At 46.1% G+C, this 14,125-nt stretch overlaps 2 protein-coding genes across 2 annotated transcripts; one reads left to right on the top strand and one right to left on the bottom strand.

Annotated features, from left to right (window-relative positions):
* Positions 1–394: 394 nt before the first annotated feature.
* slc25a24l (solute carrier family 25 member 24, like) lies at positions 395–6,902 on the bottom strand. The gene is made up of 11 exons (XM_088928051.1): positions 6,840–6,902; positions 6,591–6,714; positions 6,361–6,487; positions 5,796–5,883; positions 5,227–5,338; positions 4,574–4,732; positions 4,177–4,314; positions 3,632–3,739; positions 2,705–2,872; positions 1,919–2,057; positions 395–733 (listed from the first exon to the last, which is right to left on the bottom strand). Exons 1-11 carry the CDS (start codon positions 6,863–6,865, stop codon positions 561–563), a joined length of 1,362 nt encoding a protein of 453 aa, XP_088784177.1. The 5' UTR covers positions 6,866–6,902; the 3' UTR covers positions 395–560.
* Positions 6,903–8,538: 1,636 nt separating this feature from the next.
* dnajb4 (DnaJ heat shock protein family (Hsp40) member B4) lies at positions 8,539–12,748 on the top strand. The gene is made up of 3 exons (XM_088928386.1): positions 8,539–8,957; positions 10,092–10,666; positions 12,313–12,748. The coding sequence occupies exons 1-3, from the start codon at positions 8,747–8,749 to the stop codon at positions 12,544–12,546; spliced, it is 1,020 nt and encodes a 339-aa protein (XP_088784512.1). The 5' UTR covers positions 8,539–8,746; the 3' UTR covers positions 12,547–12,748.
* Positions 12,749–14,125: the final 1,377 nt, after the last annotated feature.

Raw genomic sequence — 14,125 nt, 5'->3', positions numbered from 1 at the left:
TCAACGATACAAATTTGAATGAATCCGACCTGAGGGAGACAGCAATAGTGCAGACGCCTGGTGCAAAGACCACAGGCATCGCCACGTATTTCTGAATACGGATGCTTCCTTAGTACGACAAAAAAAAAATACCTTCGCGTTTTGTATCACAAAGGCCAACTGATTTGAAACAAGAAGTCAGTCTTCATTTTTTAAAAATTAGTCTATAAATTAAATGGCGGGTATATTCGGGCATTTAATTGCTTTGGGAAAAGATGTGTTGCACAAATTACACCCTAAAAGATGAAGTGGCGAGAAACAACGCAAAAAAAAAACCCACCTTCATCGTTACAGAACTGCAGTTTAATGAAAATGGACACGGTTTGTATCACACAGGCCAAATGAAGGCACTCTTCACGCGTACATGATTTTACAAATTAAAGTGCAGGTATATTCGGGCATTTAATTGCTTTGGGAAAACATATGTTGCATAGTTTACACCATGAAAGGGAAGTGTGAGAAACACGACTTCAAATATATTTACATTCTTCTAAAAGAACGACGCGGATGCCGTCAGACGGTTAAGGGAAGAGGATTTCCAGCCGGGAAGTTAAAGTGTAGTTTAATAAGGCACAAGGAAATGCTCTTGCAAAACTGGCCCCCATTCCGCTGTAGAAGCCCCTGATCCCCTGATTGCGGTAGATGCTCGTCAGTGTTTCGACTGCACTTGAAGTCTGTGTTGTTGAACTAATGGCTGCAAGGGGAAGAACAGTGAAACAGAACAGTTAAAAAAAAAAGGAACGAGTAAAAGGTTTATTCCGGGGTGAAAAGAGAAGAAAAGAAACACAACGTTTCGGCGGTGGAGTCTTCTTCAGGTGCCCACGTTGCGTTTCTTTTCTTCTCTTCTCGGCAGGAAATAAACCTTTACTTCTTCCTTTGCAGCCTGCGCATGCTGACGCAGCTGCCAATATGAAAGCGGTGCGGACATTATTTTTATTTACTTTGTTTAATCTTTTTTCATAACTTGAATTTATGTAGTAATATGTACCCCTGACGATCTTTTTTGTCTTGAATTGTTATACGTTCTCTTGTTTGTATTGGAATTTTTGTTATTCTGTTAAGCGTAAATTAAAAAAAAGACGCAGCTGCCTGCTTTGAATTAAAAAATAGCCACACCCTTTACATTGTCTACAATCACCTCACACCTGTTTCAGCCCAAAGTTCTTACCTGCGTTTTTTTAATTCCAATTTAGTTCTTTACTTGAATCATGATTGTAAAATATTGATTTCTCACACTACTTACGAGTTGATTTAGATGATGCCTTTATCCAATCTAACTCACATTTTCTCCATTCACACACCTGAATATTTTACTGGAGCAATTCAAATGGTCTTGGGTACCACAGCAGTCTCTCACGTGGGATTTGAACCCACAACCTTCCAGTTATGAGTCCCCAACCCACCCACTGTTGCACTTGACTGCTCGAAGGTTTATTTGTTTGAACACACTGTAAGTTGTTGGATCACTTGCATAGCAATTTTTTTTCCAAGTGCTATTCAGTTCCACCTTCTGCCAATGTGTTTTTCTTTTGCCTTTTTGGCACAGAATTCAGTCTCTAGTTTTTTTTTTTCCTTTTTTAGACCAAATGCTGACGCAATTCTCCACTCAAAGACTGTTCCAAACTTGGAGTTTCTTGAGTTACATATGAAATGTCATAGTTAGAAACTGGAAACAAGTAGAGCTCAGAGTAATCCTGTTATTAGCTCAATGAAGTTGTCTAATTGGATTACTGAAAGCTTCGCTGGAACAAAGCAAATGTCAGGTGTGTAGGTCCCCTGTACCTGAGTTTCTTTTAGAAAGAAGTTTAACGACATAAAATTCAGGTTCAGAAGAAGAAACATCTACTGAGTGGGTATCAGCTGAAAAAACAACCCTTACCCTGAGCTTGTTGTTGAGTTCTGATGACGGCCAGAGGATAACTTGCTGTCTGCCCAGAAGCAAAAGCAGCAAAGCTACAAAGGAACAGCCTGGACTCACTGCTGTCTGCAGCATCTGCTTTTGCCCAGTTCATAACAGACTGCGAACAATGGAAAGCTGATATGAGGACCAGTTGCATATAATCTGCCTTTTGTCATTTGTTTTTGTCCAATTCAAAAATAGTTACAAATTGGAGTTGGTAGACCAGTTGGGGGCGCTCTTTCCTCAGGAGCACAGGGTTCAAAGCACAGTTTCAGTATTTCGCCCGGGGAGGTGGTGCTGTCATCTGGAAGATACGTTAAACTGAGGTCCTAACCACTTGATCATCAAAGGGTGAGGTGAGTCCCCTCCTATACTGTATGTAGAGCGTTTTGAGGTTTGTTTGGATGAATTATAAATGCAAGGAACTATTATTAATTTTAAAAAGCTCACAAAGAAAGAAAAGTTACATTATGTAGTGTCGTATGAAAAAACATGGACTTTATAATAGTGCCTTAACCTATACAATGAGGAAAACAGTACATGATCAGCTATGGTAATTACAAGGGTGGATCTGCAGGAGCACCTGAAGAGTAATGTTTTAGAGCAGATATTTAAGGACTCTGCTGTGTAGTGGGGCTGCTGGCACATAACGGCAGTTCAGCACTGGTAGAAGACTTGGGTCATCCTTCTAGATGAAAAGTGTTCTGTTGAATGCAACAAATTATTCTTAATTATTAAATTGTCCGGCACTTTCAGGCTACGTACCTGATAGACCGCACACTCCACGCCAGCATACGGTATCATGCAGAGGATGCTAGGCCTGAACCCTCTGTAAAAGGCGACTATTGATTCATTTTGATAAATGGACTTGGCACATTCCTTAAGCCCCGTGTATGAACCTGCCTGCTGAAGATTCAGTCGGACCTTTAAAACCTGAAAAGACATATGCAGCATCTTGGTTAAGGGTCCAAAACCTTCTCTATATATATATGCAGAATGAAGCACACTTTTCATTATTGAAGCTGATTATAATAGAGTCAGTTTGTCCACACATGCATAAATATCTAGGTAACTTTACTGTGTACAGTAAAATTAACTTTGAAGCTATATTAAGTACGTATTATATCATTCATAATCCGGTAATGCAAGTGGGAACTTCGCGTACTTATTGCTTTTGTGCCTGTAACACATGACTCAGATATCAGCAGGATGCTCTGATACGATATTACAGGGCCAACTTCTCTCTGCCACTTGGATGCCAGCTCCATCTCTTCATTGCCACCCACGACTGGGAAACTCCATAGTCGGAACAACATGACGGCTAGGAGACAGAGTCACGATGATTCGTGTGAAGTACAGTGTCATCGTTCCAGATCCTTCAGCCTTTACACCCAGCTGAAGCACAATGTACGCACTGCTGATTTTAAGGCCTCTGTGGGAACTGCTGACTTTCACAAGCTTATTTTTATCTGCATTGATGTGACATCATATGACAATTGTGGGTGAGGTTTATGTTCAAAGGTTTGTGTCACATCCTCTGCTTTTAGAGAACATCTTTGCCAGATGCTGTATGCTGAGCATTAAAGTCTCTTTCTTATGCAATGTACAGGTGTACTCATTTCTGAAATGCCAAGCACATGTGTTAAGGACTCAATTGATTCTTCATACCATGTGCCCAGTGTTCATTTTTACCTCTAAGGGATAGAACACTGCATGTGCAGCTGCTCCAGAGACACATCCAAGCCCAAATCTCTGCTGCACAGTCAGCTCACCTTCTGAAACTTCCCCAAGAATCTTCACCTGCCAAGACACCCATTAAAATACATTGTGCAGCTTAACACTCTGTTTTCTAGAGTTAACAATGCAGAATTGCACTGCAGTAGACAAGAGTATTTTTACACAGAAAAAATGAAACCATCATCGATGTCTTGCTCATACTGTCAGTGTTCTGTAACAGAAGAAGACGTCCGGAGTGCACATACAGACCCCATGCAGAAGGTAGCCCTGGCCAGGACCTAAGAACTGTGAGGCAGCAGCTCTAACCACTGCACACAAGGCAAGAATAACTGCTGCATTCAGGAGAAAGTACTGTGCTGCTCAACTCTGATGATCAGCACCGTGATAAAGCATTCATATTTAAATTCAAACTTTCTTAAAATCATTCCCAAGTCTGTTACAATGCAGTGTTGTGACATTTTGTCTTGTGCAATACAGTGTACAGTAAATGCAATACGTACCCGGTTGTATATCAAACACTGGAGAGTTGACTGGGGGGTTCCTTTCATCACATTCACTGCATTCCCCTGCCACATCGACTTGATACCGCCTGCTCGTATTTCCCTGAGCCCATGTGATACTGCCCCAGAACCATACACCTAAACAAAGGCAAAGTGACCAGCTGGTGATCTGCTCCTTCACATTTCAAACAGTCGTGAAAAAGGTTGCTTTTCCTCTATTGATAAACAACACTTCTCATGCAAACAATCTCCCAGATGGGCTAAAGAGGAGTCCAAAGGCACTGGCATGTCAACTAATTCAGTACACCTCACGCAACATGAAAAACACACGGTGTGTCACTGCAGCTCAATGCAGCGCGTCTGTGTGCGTGCACTGAAAGGTATCGCACTCAATTACCTGAAGCTGAATTTTTATTCGATCGATTGGCGCAGTGACGGTCCTGGACACCGCGTCTGCTATTCCTCCAGCTAAAATGTACTTCTTCCAGGCTCCAGAGTCTGTCTCCTCCTGTGTGAAGTCCATGGGCAGAGGCCGGCTTTCTCCCACATCGAACACCTGTTGACACGGCACGAGATTTTACATACGTCAGCCATCGCAGTCCATCTCTATCCTGGAGACTAGGTATCTCTGGCCTGTGGGAGGGGAACAACTGTGGCAGTAGGGACAGTAAGGTGGGATATGACACATGAAGACTACTGGACTGCATTCAGAATGCTTATGAAGTTATTTTTGCCTGTGGAGATAAACTGATGAGGAAAAATGTACAAGGCGAACCGATCACATTTGGTGAAGATACGGTATATACTGAACTAAAAACACATTCCAGTGACAGTACACGTGAGATACTAACAGGAGCAGGGGTCCCACAGAGGATGGGTCCTAGGGTATAGAGTTCTCTGCACGTCTGTTGTCATACCTATTGCTCCACAGTGCAGTTTTCACAGTCCACTTGCATATACACTATATACTGTATATATAATTAGGCAAAGTAAGACTACACTGACCTCCTCTGCTATTAGGAACAAGGTGCTTCACAATGTAGCCCTTACCATGCTGCGCTTCCAAGAAGAAACAAGCTCTGCAATGTCCTCAGCGGGGTTTAAAATGATGTGCTGCAGAAATTCATTCCAGTCCACGGTCATGGAGTTGTCACTGTCCATCCTATGAGAAACCACGAGAAACCATGAAGGAAATCTCAAGTGTTGCTACTACATGACTACAGGTTGTTGTTTATTAATAGCGTTTATTCTGTGGCACTGTGCACATAAAATATATAATTTTATCCTGCTATGGCAAGTTCTGTTTCTGTACGTTTAAACTTATATTTATTATATAAACTATATTATATGTCATTAAGGTGTTCGGTTATGTGCTGTGATTGCTGTATTATGTTTATATTTCCATAGACATTGATTATGGATGTAACAATAGCATTACAATATTACATAAGCTTTATGAAACATATTTTTACCCAGGTTTTATGTACATACAGGAGGATTTTTGTAACACAAAAGACGCCTTTAGCACCAAACATGTGTTCTATGCTTCGTAACTGATAGATCAAAGGCAATAAATCTTTTATAGCAGTCAAATATTAAAAAGTGGCAACAGATCTTACATTTGTATTATTTTCTTTGCATGTTGCTTTGAAATGACCACTCCTAACTCCTTAAACAAATCTATGATTTCTTCCTGGTCAATGACCCCTAGTCACAGAGAAGAAATGAATATGAATACAAAACAGTTGAGCAAAAATCTCAAGACAGAAACCTTCCTTTCACTGTTTGGCCTTGGAACGAACTGTGTCCTTTGGAAAGGGTCTTTTTTTTTCCAGGACGAAGGGGTAATAAATACCAGATCCCACTGTGGCAGGAAAGAACACAACTGTATTGACGGATGGCGAAATCCATGATGATTGATATTTAATTAAGTAGCTTGCTGGGGTATGCCCTGGCTCTCCAAGAACCCGGAATTGGATGAAGTGGTTTGAAAACGGACAGATGGACGTTCAAAGAGATCTGGAAGACGAGCTGGACTGCAGTTGTGCCCCTCTGGTTTTGACTAAAGCACCAACAATGTTAACTCCAACCCCCCCTGATTGCAATCCCCCCCCCCCTTGGCAAATTACACTTTCTTCACTTTTGCACAACCTGGACAGGGTCGTTCAAACTTCTCCAACTCACCGCAGTTGTTTTTGTCAAGGACTTGGAAGTTTATTTTCCATTTCTTCTCCCTGTCCATCATGTAGGTCAGGAACTCCTCGTAATCTAAACGTCCGTCGCTATCCAGGTCATAGTTGCCTAGGATAGCCTGAAATGGCACAATTTAAAAAGCGCAGACACGACATGGGATTAACCTTCACACCTGGTAGGAAAATGCCGTGTGAAAAAGGTCGGCATTCAGCGATTCATACCTGAGCCTTCTCCTCTGCGGCCAAAACTCCGATTTTCTTCATTTCTTTGCGGAGCTCCTCTACGGCGATGAAACCATCGCTATTGGCATCTAGCCTAAGGAACAGGCTGCGGAACTGCTGCATGCTTCGCAAAGGAAATAACAGTTATCATTAGAAATATTTCTCATCATAACACTCGAGATGCTGAGTAGGAAAAAGGCGTGCAAATTAAAAATTAAAATTATTGTTCATCGCGCAGGTGTAGCGTACCCTTTGGGTGACTGATGCTGAGTCATCTTCGGAGAGGCTGAATATCAATTTGTCGTCTTCAGTGCCGCAGCCAGGTCCAGCTCAGTCAACGCGATCCCTATGAATCCCGAATGCTCTTGCCCCAATCGGACGGCAGGGGGCACTGTGTAGAGAATTGGAGAAGGTCCCGGGCAGCCCGCTGTTCAGTATCCCAGGCGAGGGCCGGCTACGGAAGCCTGTTAGCGCCATGGAGGAAACAAATGTTTATTGCGTTCAAACGAGACAACATTGCGTTTAGTAGTAGGTCGCAATTGCAAAACATAATATGCTTTTTTTTTTTAGAACAGCAGAGCTTATAGATGTGAAAAAACGTTGACCTAGTTTAAGATAAAGTTAGGACATGATGTTAGGACGCAACACATAAAATCTATATGACACTCACCCACAAATGTAGCATTTGTGTTTTAAAAAAAAATGTTGGGATGGATGTACTGTAGTAACTGTAAAACATCAGCCATATTTTTTTTTTAATGAAGTGAAAAATAAAACTAAACTCGCTGTTTCCCTAATGAAACTGCACATCTGGGGCCGATGTCTCTGGAGATGAAATGGTCAATCGTGCTGGCCGTGCTGTTGAGTGATGATGCTCAGCCTAGGTTGCTGCTCACGAGAGGGAACAGTTACCAGGAATTACAGATGTCAAGCTGGGGTCATGACTACCTTTGACACCGTCAGATAAGCTTAGAGCGCACATTTTCACAGCGTTGAAGAATCTGTTGTGGGCTTGAGTTACCTGTTAGGGGTGCTGTCATTTTAACATATTGTAAGGCTTCGCGGTTCGTCGGCCGTATGCGTTACAATATGGATGGGAAAGGGGAGCCCACCAGATACAGTGTTTACACATCCACCTCATGACTGAGTAGGCACTCTTGAGTAACGTAAAGAATGCGTAACATGATCTTTCCTTTCAGCAGCTCATTGGCGGATTTTACAAAGGGTAGATTGATCTTTTGAGATCGGGGGACACCTAAGACTGTACCTGTCCAAATATCTTACTTATATCCTCTGTGACTGGACTGTGCTACTGTAGAAAGGCTCCTATAATGTATATTTTAAATCACCTATATTTTAAATCACCTATAGCTAAAGATCCGTGTCTTTGGGATCACCTGAGCATATGTGTTAAATTATGTCATCGGGGACCATAATCTGAGTGCCCTTCTCTTAATTGAACAGATCCGTTGTTTATTTCATCAAAAACCTCACAGGAGTCTCCGGTGTTTCCAGACGCATGGCGGTCCACCGCTCAGACACTGGGGCTTTTAAGCATGTCGGAGGCTGGATTGGGACTGGGACCAGTACGTTTTTGGACTGCAGAAGGAAACCCACACAAACGAGGGGAGATCCTACAAACCCCCATGTCCATTGAGGGTCCTTGTCAACGTTTCTTTCGGTGTTTCGAGTTCAGGTAAACCCGTCAATCAAAACGATGAAATAATCTAACCTTTGCCTAAAGGAGAAAAAAAAACTTCGGATAACCTACATCAATTTTTTTTTTCTCCCTGCGAAAGACTTTACTAAAAAAGTAAGCTTTATATGGGAAATGACGTGCAATGATCAGCACTTACTACTTTCTAGAAAGAGCTACTGGGTTCCGGCGAGTACCAAGAGGGGAGAGAGACACGGCTATTTAAAGGACCACGCCGGAGAGAGAGAGAGAGACGCACCAGCAAACACAAGGGCATAAGTATCGAAGCAATAAGCTGTACAGACACAAACAGGGCTTGGACGAGAGTGAATATCCCCGATTTTAAGAGCGGCAGTACCCGGCTAGCATCTGCTGTCCATCACCGCTCGCTGCCTGCCAGCTGCTGCTATATAACGGGTTTATATCCTTAGGTTATCGCGGGCTGCGGGCTGCGCGGAAAATGGGGAAGGACTACTACAAGATCCTGGGGATCCAGAGGGGGGCATCGGACGAGGACGTCAAGAAGGCGTACCGCAAACAGGCCCTCAAATGGCACCCCGATAAAAACACGTCCGCAAACGCGGAGGAGAAATTCAAGGAAATCGCGGAGGCGTACGAAGTCCTCAGCGACCCCAAGAAGAGAGAGATCTACGACCAGTTTGGCGAAGAAGGTGAGATTATATATATATATCTCGTATGTGGAGATGTCGCCAACGCAACCCCCCCCGCCCCGTTTCGGTATAGTTTGTTGTTACTCGATCGCTTTAATTGCATTTCAGGATTAGAAATACTTTCGGAGTTTTTTTTGTTTTTGTTTCTCCTTTTAAATCCAAGCGTGTCAGTGTCCCTTGATTTGAGCCGCACAGGATAAAACGCCGCAGAGCGGAAACATTTGTTAAACTGCACTTCGCCAACAGCAGGAGAAAACCGGCTTTTTTCAATTTAATGTGGTTTTGCCGTTTTTCAAGGGGGGGGGGGGGGAGTGATTTACAAACGGATTCTGTGGTATTCTACACTGCAATAAAATATCCTGTCAGGAGAACGTCGTAGAATGATCCCGAAGGATCAGAGCGTGTATCCCACCCTGTTTAGCAACAGTAAAAGGACACACCTGGCCGGGGTCCCTGGAATGGGACGCACTGGCTGTTTATTTCGGGGGTGTTATGTTGAAGCTTGCTGGCTGGTGCTGCTGGTGGCTGTGCGGAAAGCTGTAGCGGTTTGCGGAGTTGGATCATACATATCGCCGCCGCTCTCGGATCTGGGGAAAACGCGTCTCATCTAATCTGGGAAAGAGGGTAGTTTCCCCCTTGTACTGGCGAAGACCATCAATCAGAACAAAGTCCGAGATAGGAGGACAGTAGCTCCCAGATCTTCATTGTCACTCCAAAGACTGTCCCCCACGTACTCGTGTTCCTCTTGTGTCCAATAATATATATCCGACTTGCCTTCTTACCATAGAAGTACTTGAGCGTCTTTACCTCCCAGGGTCAGAAGTGTGTTCTGAGAGTAAAGTAAGTCTTCAGCCACTCCCAGCAGGTGATGAAATAATTTAAGGCATTGTGCGGGTGGCTCCCTGAGGAAAGCCTCCCTGAGACAGGCCGGTCGCTCGTTCTGCAGAGAGCCACCGCCGGCCTCTAGCCCGTCCCGAGCGACTGTCTCTGGCGCCCCTGCTTTTACCCCAAGGGGGGTCCCAGCCTTGCGGAGCCGTGCACAGTGGCGCCAGCGAGGCCCGGGGCTCCTGGGAGCGAGGCCGTCCCCTGAGACTGAACCGCTCCTGTCTTCTCCTCTCCTCTGGCTCTCGTTAGGTCTCAAGGGGGGGGCAGGCAGCTGCGACGGGCAGGGGGGCAACTTCACCTACACGTTCCACGGGGACCCCCACGCCACCTTCGCCGCCTTCTTCGGGGGCTCGAACCCCTTCGAGATGTTCTTCGGCAGGAAGGCGGCCGGCGGCCGGGAGGAGGAGGACATGGAGGTGGACGCGGACCCCTTCGGCGCCTTCCCCGGCTTCAACCTGAACGGCTTCCCGCGGGAGCGCCACATGGGCCTGGGCCAGGCCAGGCGGCGGCAGGACCCCGCCATCCACCACGACCTGCGCGTCTCCCTGGAGGAGGTCTTCGCCGGCTGCACCAAGAGGATGAAGATCTCCCGCAGGAGGCTCAACCCCGACGGGCGCACCCTGCGCACCGAGGACAAGATCCTGACCATCGAGATCAAGAGGGGCTGGAAGGAGGGCACCAAGATCACCTTCCCCCGGGAGGGGGACGAGTCGCCCGGCACCATCCCCGCCGACATCGTCTTCGTCATCAAGGACAAGCCCCACCCGCGCTTCAGGAGGGAGGGCTCCAACATCGTCTCCCCCGTGCGGGTCAGCCTGCGACAGGTAGGCCGTGGCGCGAGCCCTCGGGGGGGGGAAAAGGAGAAAACGGGGAAAGCGAAGCTTTGAAAGCTGCCCGAGACCTTTGCTCCTGGTGCGTCTTAATTCCAGAGGAGCACCAGCTACGTTTAGCGGGAAGACGTGGTCTCTCGAGATGTCTGGGGAGCAACTTTTCAGCCTGAGCCGATCCTGTAGATTTGAGGGGCACGAGCAGTAGAGGGAGTAGGATCCTCTGCTGCTGTATCTCTGCCCAGAGCTCCCGAAGCCCTTTGGTTGACTGGGCTGACTAAGCCGCCATATGCGGGCATTTAATTGGTGTAACTGGATAATCTGAAGAAAAAGTTGACTGGGAGCCATCGTGCTTTGGGGGAGTAACTCCTGGTGCACTCGCTACATTACATAACTTCAAACATGCCGTCAGACATGTGGGCTCCTGCCAAATGTCAAGTAATAACAGCAACAGCGTTCCCACCTACAGCATGCACTCATACAGGCTTCCTGACTGTAAATGGTCACACTTTTACTGCTGTATTTTTAGCTCCGTGTGCAACCCGAGCAATCCATTGAAGAACCTAAATGAATTAATTCACTTCCTGTGGTGGTTTGGTTTTTTAGAAAACTCGTTTCCGCCGCTATGAGTGTTGAAAGGCACACATAGCAAGACCTCTGTTGCTCCTGTTGGTTTCGACTCTATACTCCACAGTGTTTGCTTTCAGTCTTTTGGGATGGTTTTCTTTTTTAATCCAGTCTTTGCAGTAAAGTGATGCAGTGTGAGCAACAAGTCGGTCCAAATTCTTGTGGAGGTGTTAGGATGGGAAGCCTGCAAAGAGGCTTCTTACCACTTTAAGAAGGTGCTCCTCAGTGGAATCCACACTTAAGTATTTTATGTAGATCAACATACAAACCGAGGCACTTCTCTCGAAGAGCATCTCCATCCCTTTTCTAACCACTTCATCCACATTGGGGTCGTGGGGGAGCCAGTGTCACAGATGTCTGAAGGGACGAACCGTGGAATGGCAGGAGAGCGAAAAAGACCCTATGCGTAGCGGTGAGACGGGGGTTAGTCCGGGCTCAGCTGTTCAGGAAATGCCGTATAGAAACCTATGCCCTCAGGCCATGGGCAGGAGCGACCTGGTGCTAGGAGGGTCTCAGGACATCCGAACCTCAATACTGAGCCAGGAGCAGAGCAGAAACAGGAAGTAAATAGGCTACACAACAAGGCACACCAGAAAGACACGAATAATCACAGGGAACTGGGAACAGGACAGAAGTAGAGTGCCCTCTAGGTGTACCTGGCCTGACAGCCAGAGCCTATCCATTCAAGCAACAGGCACAAGGCAGGGTGGATGGGCCCCTAGCTGGCCGCTGACCCTAATCTGTGGTACAGTGGTTTGTAAAAGGACAGGCAGGATAACCTGGGAGGGATGGATAGTCACATCCACTCACACCAGGGCTAATTCTCCCGGAAGCCCGTTAACCTACCCGTATGACTTCGGACTGTGGGAGGAAACCCACACAGGCTGCACCCCGGGGCTGGGAGCTGAGCCTGGGGCCCCAGCCCCGCGAGGCAGCAATGCTGGCTGCCGCGGCACCGTGCCGCCTCTTAGGAGCATCTCAGCACGAGCCCTTTCTTCTTCTCTCCTCCGTTCCAGGCCCTGTGTGGCTGTTCGGTTACCGTGCCGACGGTGGACGGCAAATCCTACACGTTGAAGTGTGCGGAGGTGATCAGACCCGGCATGAGGAAGATCATTTCCGGCCAAGGACTTCCTTTCCCCAAAAACCCGGACCAGAGAGGTGACCTCATAGTCGAGTTTGACGTGGCCTTTCCGGACAGTCTCCCCGCCAGCGCCAAGGACGTTCTGAAACGCCACCTGCCCGTGTCTTAAAGGACTCCACAGGAGCAGGACAGCTGTGGCCACAGCACATCCCTTTCTCGTGTACGGACAGTACCCGCCGGTCAGACCCCTTTCGAGGACGGTGCAATATATATATTTTCTATCGATATGGTGTTTATTTTTTAAAAAAGAAAGTTTGCATGCTATGACTCCAAATGAAAAGTGTAAGTAAAAAGTTTTGATGTCTTCAAAATGTTGCCGAGTCATTTCTTGGTCAGATTTTTACTGCGAGACCACCACCACCACCACCACTGCTCTGTGGTTTATTAGATTTACTCCAGCCTGTGCTCATTCCTGGTCTTTGATTTCCAGAAGGATGCAATTTCTTTTTTTTTTGGAAGGCCTGACCACAAATGCAAAATCGTTGTTCAGTAAATGCACAATCATTATTCGGTCTTTCAGCAGAAGCAGGTTGCACCCGTGTTAACGGATGTATTAAGGAATGGCTTTGGGGAGATTCGCTGCTTTGACCTAAAGAAAAACACTGTACAAGCAGGAAAGACGGGCTTTGAGCATACAGCAGAATGGAGCCTGTTCATTAAACTGCTTGTAACATCCCCAGATTTTGCCATAAGTCTAATACGTTTGTGAATTCAATTCCTGGGAGTTTGCACATAGTGCCACTTGAGGGCACTATTTCATTCTTCTGTACAGGGGTGTCTTAAGTACGGTACTATGTCAAGCCTGTGCTTTCCTGCTCCCTGAACTGTAAATTTGCAGACTTTTGTAGAAAATGTAAAAATGTTTTTGTGAACTTAGCACAGTTGTACAAGTCCACATTGGACATCTCTGGTCCTGGTCAACTGCAGGCGAGGTCTGCTGTCATTCCAATGGATCGCTAAACAAAATCATTGAACGGCAAGTGGCACACTGTTCCACTTTTTAAAATTCTGGGTGATTTAAACTGCGACCACCTGTTAGGAGACTGTGTCTTTCCTAGCAGTCCTCTATGAGCCCCCTTGTATCCTGGCAAACTGACACCCTGTAAATGTCAGAGGGGAACCCTTGTGTATTCACACTTGATACTGGCTGTGCATGAGTCAGTTTGGTTTTTTTTGGTGGGGGGGGGTAGCTTTAGAAAGACATGATGAAAATGCATCCCCATGAATAAGTCTGTTTTTATCAGCACAACCGTTCTGTGCACACGGGCTTCCTAAGACCATTGCGAGTGTGTTGAAATTAGTATGTGGTGAGAATGGGTCTGTGTTTACCCTTATCTATTGTACTTCACTGTCTGCCAGCTTCCCGTGTAATGAGTGCTATCACATCCAGTAGGATAAGCTCTTGTTCATGGGGTGCGGGCAGGCTGCAGGAGGCTGATGCCGTTTTCTCCATCAATTTGGAAAGGATAAAAGACAAGGCAGGACAAATGCCTGTTGCTTCACCAGAATTAATCATGCTTGCTATGGATATGAACTGGGGGTCTGTGCAAACAAATGACAAAAAGATGTGACCCATTTTCTAAGTCCGTGTTCAAGGTGAGCTGGAAGAAGTTTCCCTGCTCCTCTTTATGAGGGCCTGTTGTCTCTGAAGCAGCAGTCAGCTGAGCTGTTTTTCCTTGCCCACAACA

The sequence above is a fragment of the Atractosteus spatula genome, chromosome 11 (assembly GCF_055471065.1).
Source record: "Atractosteus spatula isolate fAtrSpa1 chromosome 11, fAtrSpa1.hap1, whole genome shotgun sequence".
NCBI lineage: Eukaryota > Metazoa > Chordata > Actinopteri > Semionotiformes > Lepisosteidae > Atractosteus > Atractosteus spatula.
The sequence above is the reverse complement of the archived record's forward strand: the minus strand, read 5'-3'. Positions and strand labels throughout refer to the sequence as shown.